Below are 14,766 nucleotides of genomic sequence, written 5' to 3'. Positions count from 1 at the left end.
TCAGAGAAGAGAGCTTTTTTTCTGCGTGTGAAACCCAAGCTACATCATGGGCCTGTGTGCTCACACTGACACACATTTTCGCTGCATTGAAAATGCACCGGGGGAGTCAGCAGCTGAACTGGGCAGAAGGCCTGGGGTCATTTGCTAGTGGAAAGGAATTTGGCTTTTCAACATGTCCGGTATTTCATACACACATCATCTCTCAGAACAAATTACTGCATTCTTCAAAGCTCTGCAACCACCCTAACTATCTGGTGCCTCTGTTACTGATTACAGCAGCTTAATGAACAAAGTAGTTAGCGTGTAAGAGACAATATGATCATGTTTTTATTGGAATGCCGTAATTATTAGACTATAACTCTGTGCATCACCCATTAATCTTACACTAAAGGCTGAGTGTTGACAGACTGAATCTATAATGAGAGTTTTGAACCTGGAACGTCTACAACAGGAAGAGAAAGCAGCAGTTTGTCTCCAGCCTTATTATATTAGGCCTCCTGCGTCAGACTGCAAATTTCACTAAACATCTAATTATTAAACTCACGCAGTCTGAGATTTTTCTTTTCTCAGAAAATATCCAAATTTTATTTTGTAGCTCAAGTTTTCCAATATTTTAAATATAAAGAGTATGTTAGTAGCTTTTGTTTATAATAAATAAACAAAAGTTAATTAGTCCTCTAATTAACTTTACCATCCTTTGTGGGCTATGTGTTAAAGTGGCAGCTGGCTGTCTAAAAACCCTCAGTTTGGAGAAACAAGGTTTAGTTCTAACTAAAGGAAGTTAGAAGGACTAATCCAAAAAGAAGATTTCTGCTTTCTTACTTTATCTTATTTGAAAAATTGTTGCTGAGAAAAACATAATAAAAACAGAGGGAACAGAATCAAAGCATATTCGCCAACAGATCATGTACAAAGCACAGGGTAACACAATGCTGCCCCTCCCCAATATTTTTCTGCACACTGCGAGGTAAAGTACAGATTTATGGCCTGAGCCCGATTCAAACTTGACCCGAAATTTGGGCTGGGTCCGTTCAAATTCAAAATTATTTGCTTGATGGTCGGGTCCGATTGGGCGTCAGTGGTGTGTTTAATAAGCCTACAATACATATAGAACAGAGAAACCCAAATGAGACTGCACGATGTAAAGGTTTACTGATCTACTTATTAAAGTCTAAATAGAGGCGTTGGCAGTGTACCCTGTAGAGGATAGAAAGAAATATCCTGCACTTAGACGTCATTAGACTCTAAGTGCAGCGAACTGCACACTAAATGCGCATGCAGCTCCGCCCTATTCGGCTCCTATCAATCACACATCCCAGATGACTTGCACTTTGCACACCCTGTGGTGACAACAAGCAACAAAATAGAGATGGGAGATGTTTGACAAAAGCTAAAAGTGGGAGAAATTACATTGCTTGCCCAAATTATGGTGAAAAAGCAAAAGCAGCAACATTTTAATTAAAATGAAATGTATGTTGACTACAGGCTTGGGCATATAATTAAAGTTCATTTGTCGAGTTGGATCAGGGTACGACACAATGTCTACAGGTTCAGGTTGGGACGGGCTGGATATTTTAGGCCTTATCTAAACTCTACTTTCATCTGCTGCTTCTTTTTCAAAACAAAGTGCCTGGTGCCAAAACTACCGCCCTTATTCAGGTAACACTGTTTTAAAAGAACAGTTGACAAGATAAGAGCGGCCTGACAGCTGACTGTTAGTTTGCTAGATTCTAAGTTTTTATTTAAAACAAGGACTGAACAAGTAGTTTTTTCCTCTGCAATATACTTGTATACATCAAAGCTGCAACTAAATTTATTCTGCAAAAATTTTTGTCTTCCATCAATTTAACTGCATAGAATACATTTTCTTTCATCTCATACCATATCAGAGCATTGCTGTAAGAGAAAAAAACAATTGAGCTGTGCTTACCTACTATGTCCTCATAGGCATTTTCCTCTAAAGTGCTTTTGGAACTGGGCCGACTCTTGGGGTCTGCGGTCAGCGCGCCGTTCTCTGTGGGGGAGGAAGGGTATGAAGATGGCAGGCTGGCAGCATCCTCCGATTCACACAACTCTCTGAGCAGGAGTTAGAGAAGTAAAAACAAACAGAGATCCATAAGAAAAGCTACAAGTAAGAATGAGTCATTGAGTGTCATAAAATGAAAAAAGTAAATAAAAAATAGAAGAGGAATCCCATGCTTCTGGAATACAAAAAACAGTCGACATGGGGTTGTTTAACTCCTCCAACAGGTGGTTTCATCCCACAAGAACCTTAAAACTAATCACAAAAGAAGAAATGTGCTTCTATCATTAGGAAAGTTCCAGAAAAGTAAACATGCAGGTAGCTTACTATCTCTTAGAACACATCACATGTCAAAACGCTGCAGACAGATGATAGCTGGGCTACATTTCTGGGAGAATCTACTGAATCTTCACAACGGGCCATCGACATCATGTGGTTTTAAGGCCCGTTCTGAAACGGTTGCAACCGCAGGAATGTTAAACAGAGTTCATGGGATGAACGTTTGAGGATTTCACAGAGGAACGATCTGGTGAGGCAACACCCTCACTCAAAAAAGGTCTGACACATGAGAGTGAAATAAAAGGAAAGGCAAAGGTCAGCTGCAAGATCTGACTGCAGCTGGTAAGTGTGAGAAACCATGCACTTCTCTAAGAGAGAACATAGTTCAAGAAATTTCTAAATCTGTTTTGTAGAACATCAAAAAAAATCTGGAACGGGTCTGACATTTTAAATGTTGTGTAAACCAACGCAAATCAGATATCTCCAGCATGAACAGTTTTCATGACATACACTAAGGAGCCAAAACCACTTTACAGGGAGACAGCAGGAAACAGACCTGAGCGATTAGACAGACATAAGAACATGAGACGTCCTCACCTGTCCGGGATTCTCACTGGCTTGCTCCCCTCATGCTTGGTGGTCCGCGTGGTGCTTGGTGCAGGAGTGGAGGGTAGGGGTGGGGGAGACTCTGAGGTTCTGTCCGGAGGTAATCCATTAGCTGACAAAACGTCCTTCTGGTCCTGTTTGGCATCATATTCAAAAGTGCGTTTGGGTTTAGGTAAGGGGTTCACTTGTGTGCCAACAGAGGTCTGTTGACTCTGCGGTTCCGGGCTCTCGGACCTGGTTGAGCTCACGCTAAACCTTTGTCTGAGCCTGGAAAGCTTATCAGAGACCAAAATAGTATCTGGTTCTGTGGCCACAGAGCAGATGCTGCTGCGCTTACTGGCACATGTGCTGTCCAAGTCATCACCTATCACAAAGGACTTCTGTCTTGTCTTGTCTGGAGCGTAGCAGTTACTGAGATATCGTGGAGGAGGAGGGCTGGGATTCTCCTTCAGGGCTTGTTCTATCTTTTGTATCCTGTTTAGGACTGCTGACGTCTCTTTACGAGCAGACAGGGTACGCACAAACCCTCCAGAAGACTCTGTCTTGCTTTTCCTTTTTTGGAAACGACCCAGGCCATCTTTGTCTGAAACTCCCTCATCATCCTCCGTCCCTGTATAGGAGCATTCAGAAAAAGCCGTGCTCATCCTACGGACTCCCTTAAAATCAAAGGTTTTCTCGCTGCAAGGAGAAGAGAGCAGACTTGGGCAGCCCTCACTACCGCCAACAAGCTCCCCTCCTCGCTTATCCAGACACAGGCTCATCCTAGGCAGAGATACCCTCCTGCACTCCCATTCTGAGATCTTTTTACGGATTGTGGTGGGGGGGATGTCTGCTCCCGAGTGGGTGAGGGAAAGGGTGCGTTTGTGGCCTTGATTTGAGGAAGGTCCCAGAGAGAAAGTGCTCCAGCTCAGAGGCCTACCATTGAGTTCTTCCCCTGCGGGGACTTCCCCTTGATTCTCCTTCTGTTCCTGATCCCCCTGATCCTCCTGACAGGACTTGGTCGGTAACGGGGGCTTGTAGATTGAGAGCCTGTTGTCCAGGCAGCTGATGCTCTTCGATTTGGAGAGCCGGCCCTGGGGGTCAGTGTCACCTGTGAGAGAGACACCGCTGCAGAGGCTAGCGGTCTTGCTGCTCCATCCAGCTCGAAGCAGGAACCTGCCGTCAGTCCTCACGTACTTAGCCTGTTTGGTCTCTCCGTCACTAAGAACAGGCTGCTGGTTCTGCCCTTGGCTGGCAGAAAGTGCTGGGAACGAGGATGTGGACTGGCTCCTAAAACAGGACAGAGCAAGCAGTAAGGGTTAATAGAAAGTAAAAACCCATTTTTCTCACGACTGGCTATGACCAGTGAATGCTAGATCAAACACAGAATTAGAATAATAAGATTGTTTCCAAACTGAAAATTCCCGCGTTTTAAACAAGCAGTTCTTTGACACATTTGTAGATTAAAACACAAGAAAGTTTTCTCATGAGATTACAAATCAATATGTGAATGTGTCCATAATCATTAAAATATGTCTAAATCCTTTGAATTACAAACAACTTCCAAGACTGAAGATCTTGGTGAATATTTTTCTACAACAGTCAATGTTTGGCACAGTTAATTTTTCATAAAAAGAAAGTTCATTCAAATGACTTTGTATGTGTTACTGTCCATGCTTTTCAAAATAACATGGGTAGAACAGACTTTGATTTTTTTAACAGATGGTAAGTGTGCTGCATCTCTATGTAGCACACTTACAGATTTTAATCAACCAAAAGAGACAACACATAGGGACTGCAAACATGTCTATTGAATCTTTTAATAAGAAGCTGACTGTGGAACAGATGGGACAACTTTTCCAGGATCAAAGCCGGCATGAAAACCTGAAGCCACGTATTCAGAAAAACCAGAGGAAAGTATTCAGTGTTTGGCAGCATCAGAATAAAACCAAAGGCAATAGGAAACACACACTTCATTTAAATGACACTGCGGATTTTTCCAGGTAATTGAAAAATTACTTGAAGAGATTCACAGCAGACCTCACACAGAAGGCATTAAGCGCAATGAAGATTTATGGAAACCACCTTACCTGCAAAGTCTGACTGCACCTCTCGGGTTCTCACAGCCTTTTCTGATCCCTGCAGCTACAGTAAGTGATTCTGGACTCTACCACTGTCTCACACAAGTTTTCCCATGCTGTTCACCTCCTTTAGGAAGACATGTACCCACACAGTCACAGGACACTCCAACACTCATATTCTCCCAGAAAGCCTGTGATTATCTGGAAGCTGACTAAGAGTTGTGAAAGTGAAGCACTGGGAGATCTGATGTCACCGTCTTGGTTAGAATAACGACTCTTGGGAGGAGGAAGCTGAAGGCTGCTGACTGTGATCCAACAGTGCAGGTTAGGACAGATCTGGCTTCACACCTATCTGCCCTTCCCATATTTCACTCTCTCTGCTTCAGGCTGGAGAGAAACTCACAGCAGCTCTATGCCTGCAAGCTTGGAGCATGATGGATGAAACTTATCTTACATCCCTTCCAGGAAGCATGAGAGTCATTGTCTGCAGATTTCTACAGCCGGTTTTCACTTTGCAAAGTAAACAATATGTCCTCACACAATGCTCAGGTGTTTCTGCAATAGCTGTTATATGAATTGGACTTCTCCTAGTCCTTAACATATTAAATTAAGGACTTAAGGAGGAAGTCCTTAAGTTTGCCATTATGTTTGGATTCTAAATAATGCACAATGAAAATGAAACAAGTTAACTTAGATTTAGTATATACTATCTACGGTAACACTTTACTTGACGGGTTGTGAACAAGACTGTCATTACATCGTCATAAACATGACATAACACCTGTCATGAACATGAGTGAACTGTTGTCATAAAGTGTCATGACACTTTTAATACAAAGTTGACATTATTCAAAATGTCTTCATTATGACAACTTGACATTAATCAAGAAATCATGATCTGACATAAATTTGTTATAAAAGTAATACTGATTAAACTTTAGCTTTAATAACATAAAGCTACATAATTTTTAAAGTTTAATCAGTAATACTTTTATAACAAATTTATGTCAGATCATGATTTCTTGGTTAATGTCACGTTGTCATAACGAAGAAATGTTTCTCTACTTTAAAGCAAAATTACAGATGGTTTACACCCTTTGGGCAGTACTCTTCATACGCTGGTTTCAGGTGGAGTACCCTCAGTCTAAAATGCTGATTTGACAAAAGATCTAGTGATAGATTTACACCTGATTTATTTTCAGATGTTGATTTATTCAGCCATACCACGGCTTTGCTTAGTAAGATTTACTTCCAGTGCTGTAAAATCAATGTGGGCTGCCACATGAAGTCCTCACAATTACAAACATTTATAAAGAAATGTGCTGATTTCTTTCCTTTTTCCATATTTTCTTAGGGGTTTCTAGTGAGGTGAATCAGCTTTTGTAGGAATAATAATCCCAGTTTTGTCAGTTTCAGCTGGGTCGGCCACACGTAAAGTACTACACAAAGAGCTGAACGTCAGTCACAGCCTGGCCTCTGGCTTTAACTCAGGCTTCCAGGGCATGCTAAACCACAAGCCACATCCCGTTGCTAACCAGAACGGGGAGCGCGGACTGCTCACAGAGCCAGCACTGCTACTGCTGGGGTTCACAATCCACCAGCTGCTTGTCACTTCTTCATTTGTTTACAACCCGGGATCCAACTCCTGTCTGAGGGCTTTGAAAAGTTCATTCAGAAAGGAAAATGTGTATTTCTTACACCTTATAACGACTTGTTTAACATGTTTTAACATGTGGTTTGGCACCGCAAACATTTCTCCCTATTACTTTTTACAGTTAGCTGAAATCCTTCACCGTAAAATACACCTTGAGATTACCAACATGCACTGGATACATGTTTTAATTGGAGAGGATCACAGAGTCCACAAAAAGCCGCAGCATAATTTTTGCCTGAAAAATATCCGAAGTCAATTTCATATTTTAGAGGAACATATTGTGAAGCATCCTCCAAGACAAGCAAGTGCTCTCCATCTGTCAAAACATCCAGCTGCAAGGAACATCTCTGCCAGGTTTCAAGCACATGAAGTTGTATAATTATGTGTGTAACATGAGCCCATAAGGACCTGTAAGGCTCTACTGATAAATGTACATTTATCACATATCGCACATTGAAAACTATATATGTAGAAAAATAGACTACTACTAACAACTACTATGTTCCTTACTGTCAAAGTCTGGTAATTTGGTTAAGTACCTCCAGTAAACACCATCTACCACATATTAGAGTTATTTTGGGTTGAGCAAGAAGCACAATCTTTGATAATTAATGGAAATTAATGTAGCTGAACTGGTATCACAACCACAATGAATTGAAATATGGTGTAAAATATAAATTAAATAAAATTATAGGTAAGAGTTGGTTATTTATTCGTTGCAGTAACTTACCAAAAATACTTAACTACAAGGACAAACTAACTGACAGGGAAAAGGTTAAGTCCATGGGTATAAAATGGTTTTCTTACTGGTAAGAAATGGACATAAGCTGGGGGCGTATGGCGATGTGAGAGTAAGAAACTGTCGGACAGTGTTGCTCATCCTGATCAGCAGGGCTCACAGTCCTTCATGCTTTGGATGTGACTCAGCTCCAGCACACCTGATTCAAATAATAACATTACCTCTTCAGATCCCTGTTGTAATTACCTTCTCATGTAAATCAGGTGTGTGGCAGAAGGGATCAACCTAAAACATGAAGGACAGTGGGACCGAGAAACAGTTGACAATGAGATCCTGAAATGTTGACAGAGAATTTATGATTAACGTAAAATTATACAACGCTCAGGTGTTTGCTGGTTTTTGTTTTTTATTAAATTTAGCCACCTATAGCCACTTCTATTTTCTCTTTTCTTTTTTTTTTTGTACACAATATTCAAGATTGTAAGGATCAGAAAGATAGTTGAAAAGCCTAGAAATAAAATGAGCTCATATATAGCAAAAGCATCCAAAAACTTTTGAAAAGCCAAAAGAGATACTGATTAAAATCTCTGTGATAGATAACAATTAAGTTTGGTTTCTAGGTGGAGGAGCAGCATACAGAAATAATGGCTGGTACTGCAGGTTTATGTGTTTGCCTCATAAACAAAATGACACAGACAAACACAAATATTACAGAAATCAGCATCTGTAAAATACTTAAAGGTTTCTGGGAAACGTTTACCACCACTGACTAAAACTGAGCAGCAAACCGCTCAGCAGCGCTGTTAGCTCCAACAACAATCATTCTTCATCAAAATAATCCCAAAAAACTTGTTTTACTAATCCACTGGATTGGTTTAAATGATTCACATGTTAATAATAACTGCCTTTAGAGCAGGACACTGTCAGCTTTCAACATGCTAACACAAGCTCAGCACTCACAGTTCAAATATGGATGGGCCCTTGTCCTCAAAACAGGATCCCACATGCAGATGGTTTGATTGACAATCTTTGATTATTTTTCCCAGAAGTTCAACAATAAAAAAATAAAGCAAAGAAAATCCAGCACAAACTGATATCTGACAGAAAGACTTGTTTGAAAATGAAGGAGCTGGCAGGCAGAGTGAGATGACTGGAAGTGCAGGTTGACTAAACCAAACTGTCCCAGATGTCACTGACCTATCGGGGACGTCGCGTGCACATTTACCCCCTCCTGCTCGGGGCACAGCCTTCGAGTTCTTGTTGGCAGTCATGTTTGTCTGCAAACCATCCACTCACCTGCAAGGCAAGAACATGAGACATTTTATTAATGCATGTCAGCAAAATCAGGCTCGCAAAATCCTTTCAGTTCGTTTTAATAGTTGTTGAAGTGTAGATTTAACAGAGTCATAACTAAAAAATAAACGACATCTAATGGACTTTAATCCCCATTTCCATCAACAACAAAAAAAAACAGGTGATTGAGATTCCTCTGAACCACAGCCAGAACTCAGGACCAAACACAGAGTTTCAGCTGTATGAACAGGTAAAGTCAACACACCTCCCCTGAGAACTCAGATAGCTGAGAGATGACTGAAAAACTACTGGGAGCTGATTTCAGCTTTACAGATGTACTCAGGAGCAATCTCTACATCTCAGCATTGCCTGACATGTAATATAAAAAAGGGTTTGTATGGTAAAGATGACCATAAACACACCAAGCAGATTACATAATATTTTTCCAACAAACAAAGCTAAGCTAACAATGAAACAGATTTTTAACATTTATCAACATCAGCACAAAGTTGGTGGAAATAATAAGTGGTCCGTATTTTAAAACGTAAAACCACATGGTTAATGTTACCAAAACATTTATTAATTTGACTGTTTTTCAGTTTATGTATCAGCCTCAACATTAACCGGTCATCTTAACGGTGACAAGTAAATCCTAACATTCATTTGGTTTTTGGTTTCACACTAAAGCTCAGAGAAACAGAGAAACATTGTAGAAGCTATGTACACATGGCACTGACTGCAACCTGGACAGGACAATGCATCCTCCAACACTGAAAAATTAAACCTAAGTAAGAAACAAACAAACAAGTAAACTGACAGGAAAGAAAATAGTGAAGATCTCTTCAGCCAAATCATTGTAATCAGATTTTTGTCACTTGATGCACATAGAAAGAGAAAACAAACTGAATGTTTTACACTCTAAGAAAAGGCAAAAAGGTGAGGGCTTGAGCATTTTTCTATTCTATATCTCATCTTTTTAAGGGGAAACAATGTGATTTTTTAATCACCTTGTGATTAAAATATGATAGGTCTATACGACCTATCAATATGATAGATCGTATAGAAAACCCAATTAATAAATAACCAGAAAATACTGCTAACTTATAATCTACTTGAATTTATATAAAAACAACATTTGAGGCACATAAACAAAACTCTATACAGAACTAGAAAAAGCAATAAGCAAGAAATAACAAGTCTAAAATCCAGCCAATAATCACACAAAAACATTTATTTGAAATAGGTTTTTAAAAATGATGAAGCCATTGCTGTTGTCATTACGGTGATATTTAATGGACTTATTTTAAAAGTTTCTATTCTTCACCCTGTTCCAGTCGGGGGTCACAGGTTGCTGCTGGTGTTATTTTTGAAACATTTGAGTAGCTTTGTTTTAGCTAACACTTTTGGTTGGTAATATACAGATGGTTGGATAAAATGTCATTGACTCATTGATTCTCACTGTAAGAACTAAAACTGACAGATTTGTTCTACAGGTTAACATCTTATTGTGTTTAAAAAGATGCGAGAAGAAGATATACATCAGAGAAGCACATAAACCATCAGTGTAATGTTTGCTTAGGATGGCAGGTAAAACAAAGGAGGGCATGACTTTGTTGGTGTTTAGTCCTCTCTCATCAACTGTCAGTCAGTTGTTTCCCTGCAGCCCAGCATCCTCTCGTTTCATACCAACTAAGGTCCTTAGAACAAATAAACCATAAACAATGTAAAGACGTGTTCCTTGCAGGAAACATTTCCTGGACCTTATCACTCATCAGACCAAAAGTTACTTAAAGCCTCCCCTCAAACTAAAGGCCAACGCTCCTGAAAACACAACTTGGACCCTTTTATAAGTGGGCTCAAAGCAATTGTTCTGATGCAAAAGGGGGTCAAACAGAGACCTCCGGAGTTCAGAGGTGGAGGATAGGAGGCTGCTTGGCAGCAGGACTTGTTTACAGGAAGTTGTTGTATGAAGGAGCAAGCCAACCAGGGCTGAAGCTGATTCCTGAAGAGACAGATGAGGAGAGAGAATAAGCATTCCTGCTGTCAGCTATTTCCTGTGACTGTGGACTGAGCTGGAAGGGCACAAGATGCATCATTTTTTCATTAGAACACAAAGACTGATGTTGTTCTGTGCAGAACATAAACCTCCAGCTCTTCATCTTCTCCAGGAACCACAGCAACTCTGAACTGAGTGAATTTAAATAAAATACAACACCAGAATGGGGTAGAGATGGTGTGGATAAACACTGATCACAGCGATATAGTTGGTGCTATAGAATTTAACAAAAAACTTTTATGTCAAATGTTTTTATCTTTAAAAAATCTAAAAAATATATATTACCAGTTAAGACATTAGTATTATTGACCTTTATGCAGAGAATTATGGATGATGTTTGATATAATCCTATAAAACATATGCCATGCTCAAAATCTAGCTTCTGTCTTGAAATAACTCTACTAAATAAAGAGACCACAACTTTTTGAAACATAAATCTGTTAATCGGAGCCACTTTTACTCATTGATTCATATGGATTCATTTGAAAGTAACTTTTAAATTCATCCTTTTTCAGCTTTCTGCAGCTGAAAAAGGCGCAACAAGAGAATTGGGTCACACGGACCCAAGATGGACCCTGCATTGTGAACACCAAGGCGTTAGCCAACTGACTTCCTGAGGGCTGATACCATCTTCCTACACAAAATCACCAGCTGTAAACAAGGACTACTGAGAAACCTCCAGAGTACCTTTAAAGTGCATTCAACCAGATTTAAGAGAAAGTTTCTCCTGAGATATCTGAGCCAAAACTGATCAACAATTGCCTAAAGCTGCATAGAAAGAAATGTATTGCTGAGTTCAACATCCTTCCTTCAAGCATCTTTTTACTTAGCATACAAACATATTATCTAGTTCATGTTAATGCTATATAAGTGTGCCATGTTGGTCTATAAACTGCAGGTCTTTCTGAAAGAGGGACCTTCCTGTGTTGTTCCTTTTCTGTTATAGTTGTGTGTTTTTCATCAAAAGAACACAACAAGTAGATTGTCCATGTTAGTATTACAACTACATGACTTTCCTGAGATAGGACATGATGCAAAAAATAACTTAGTAAGAAGTCAGCTAACTGCTCTGTGCTTTTATTTAGGCATGGGCTGCTTTCCGGTCAAGATTTTTTTAAATATTCCTGCCGCTCTTCCTGCCAGAGGTTATGACAGAAAAATTCTTAGGATGGGCAAATCTGTTCAGTTCTACTCTGAGAGAATTTTGCTTTGTCCCATTTGTTGAGTCACATATGATGAGATGACAGATTACTGTATCCTTTTTATTTAAGTGTTTATTCTTATGCAATTGAATACATCATAAAGTAACCTGTAATTGATTTGGTCAGACATGTTTTACTAATTTCCTTTCTGGTAGAGGAAAAACAGTCAAAACAACAAATCAGCCAGGCAGCTAATACCCTGACTGACAGAGTGTTTTACAGCTGTTAACAACTCTGATAACAGAAAATTACAAGCAACAAAAACTGACCCAGAAAGCAGATGACAAGTTTTAAAAATATGTGGTTTTGTGTGACTTTATCAAGATGATTTCAGTATTCACTTCAGATATCTAAATTTTCACCTATTTACTAAATGGTTGGACCTTAACTACGAATGAGAAGTAACACTTTTGGCTTAGCTGCATCTTACTTTGAACTGGCACAAGTTCTGGTCTGCAACTACGAAAATAATGCTCCGCCTTTAATAGCAACTTTGATTGTGACGGACTGTGATTTATTTATTCTATCAAGTACAACACAAAAGCATACAAATGTTGCAGGTTCTTTGATGCAGTAAGAAGATTTAAATCCCACAAAAAAAATAATAAATTACCGGTACACCAATTATAACAAACAGCATCTGTCCTTGAATCAAACTGAACAGTATGTGGTTGAATTTTTCATTCTAATGTATTAGTGAACAGGAGAACAAAATGGGATTTTTCTATGTTTAAGCTACTGATTATCATCAGAGAAGATCAAGGTTTCTCCTGACTGATTCTCATCTTTAACCAACGACTGGCGCACCAAACAGAAATGTTCACTTTTTGTTGTCATCTCATAGTTGTAGCATTAAGACAAAGTTTCCACAGACTTGCTTCTCTGTGCTTTAGTCCTTAAACACAAACATCTGGCCCTTAAAGGAAACTGGAAATCACCCAGTAAAATCCTGATTGCGTATCTCTACTTTGTACCTTTAAAAGGACACAAATGAGGAGCGTCTGGTCACATAGAGGGCAGGTTGGGTATATCATGTAGTCCACAAAGAAGCTGGTAGAAGTTAATATATTGTGACTCTCCATTAAAGCCACATCTTTCCTTTTTCTCTCACTGACTCCTCTGCCTGTCAGTTAGAGGTTTAATTTCTCTTACAATAGTTAGCAAAAACAAACACCTACTATTAAATTATTTAACTGTAAAAACAACTGGTACTTAAAAAAGAAGAAATAAATCAATGAAACTTTAAACAATGACAGTAGCTTTGTATGACCAGAATAAACAGACTCTTTGTGCTGATTTGTCCTTGAGCGGCAGCAATGGTTAAAAAGTACATTGTTTTCTTTTTTATCGGTATGTGTGTCAGGGAGAGACTGTGCGGTTAAATATCTTCTAAAGACAGTCCACATGTCCTTGGCCCTGTCACATTTAACAGATCCTCTGATACAGTCCTCTTCGCCCACCTCACTTAGGAATGTGCTAATATTTGTTCCATCAATCAGAGTTCGGCTGCACTTGTAATATTAAAGAATGTTTTCGGAAGGCAAGAGAGGGGCGCAGACACATGAAGTTGATGCCAAGGGCTTTGCTGTCATTCAGAAAATACACAGGTATGCTCATGATTGCCTGTTGACTCTGTATAACAAATTAAAATCATTTTTACATTTTGTAAGGTCTCATTAACGTTATGCATCAGAGTTTTCCAGTCAGGAGCATTTTTAACCCAAAACATGCAGCAGAAGTGGAAACAATAGCATCCTTATACTGAAGTATAACTTTTTTCCTTGTATTCTGCTTTTCTGGTTGACCTGCTCATCTATTTCTGCTGATCAGCAACCTGACTTCAAGGTTTTTCAAACCACCGCAAAGCTCACAGGCAGCCAAAAAGGCAACGAGGGAAAGGAAGAGTGAAAATCTCTGTAAATTCTCAACTCTCTCCAGACGCCAGAACTCACTGGCAGAGGAGAGCACACACACTTATCCACACCACTGCTTCAGTAACTGCAGAAAGACCAGTTGTGGTGCCAGTTATTAAAATAATCACTGGCTAAATTAAGCATTATTATCACAAGTGTGGCATATTAAATTATTTTAATCATTCTTTTTGAACAAAACTTCAGCCAGTGGTGTTAAACAAAACACATGGCAGGCTAAATGTAAAGTGTGAAGGCACAATATTTCCATCTGATGTGAAAAAGACTGGAGGATTGCTCCTGATATTCTCACAAATTGTGCAGACAGAGAGCAATTTCAGCAGCTGTTGCAACCGCAATTACACCACCTCATGGTCTGTCATGCTGCCACAAAGTAGCTCAGTTCATTTCCCTTTTTTCAGGTTAATCACTGCATATTTTCTGTGTGTGGAAAAGAAAAGGAGGCTTTCAGTGTAACCTAGATATGAGCATGCACAGCTGCAGAGGCAGGCATGCGAAAAACAGAGTTATGTCCCTCTGAGCTGCACCAGGAGGGTTAAAAAATTTGTCACAGATTCGACCTCTGACACAGGAGTCTGGACTTTGTGCTTTTGTTTACCACTATCTTAAAGTGGGAGTTTAAAAATGGTAAACTACAGAAAAGACTAGACCACCAAAGGGGTTTTTTCTTGTCTAGAGCTCATGAGTTGATACTTAAAGCACATAGTCCTGCTGAAACCAGAATAGCCTCAATTTAAGTGTCCATCAGTCACTCATGGCTTAACTAAAAGTTGACAAACCATGGTTCTCTGAAATTTCTTTAATTGGCAAATACAATAATGATGTGTTTATATCTGATGGGAATATTTTAACATCATGTATATTAGAGGGTATTAATGAGCAAAGGATGAATAAATCTGTTTAAAATGTATGGCAGTGTAAAG

At 39.4% G+C, this 14,766-nt stretch overlaps 1 protein-coding gene across 2 annotated transcripts in view; it reads right to left on the bottom strand.

Moving 5' to 3' along the window:
• The window catches only part of dennd2b (DENN domain containing 2B), a 61,062-nt gene that overhangs the window by 34,875 nt on the left and 11,421 nt on the right, over positions 1-14,766 (bottom strand). For both annotated transcript variants that reach the window (XM_028014766.1, XM_028014765.1), the window contains exons 2-4: positions 8,559-8,657; positions 2,900-4,177; positions 1,931-2,076 (exon numbers count right to left, since the gene is read on the bottom strand). In XM_028014766.1, coding sequence (XP_027870567.1) covers positions 1,931-2,076; positions 2,900-4,177; positions 8,559-8,632 — 1,498 coding nt within the window. In that variant the 5' untranslated portion in view covers positions 8,633-8,657. The remainder of the gene's footprint in view (positions 1-1,930; positions 2,077-2,899; positions 4,178-8,558; positions 8,658-14,766) is intronic.

Source organism: Xiphophorus couchianus, chromosome 4 (genome assembly GCF_001444195.1).
Source record: "Xiphophorus couchianus chromosome 4, X_couchianus-1.0, whole genome shotgun sequence".
Classification (NCBI taxonomy): Eukaryota; Metazoa; Chordata; class Actinopteri; order Cyprinodontiformes; family Poeciliidae; genus Xiphophorus; species Xiphophorus couchianus.
Note: the sequence above shows the minus strand (reverse complement) of the source record. Positions and strands in the feature narration are given on the sequence as shown.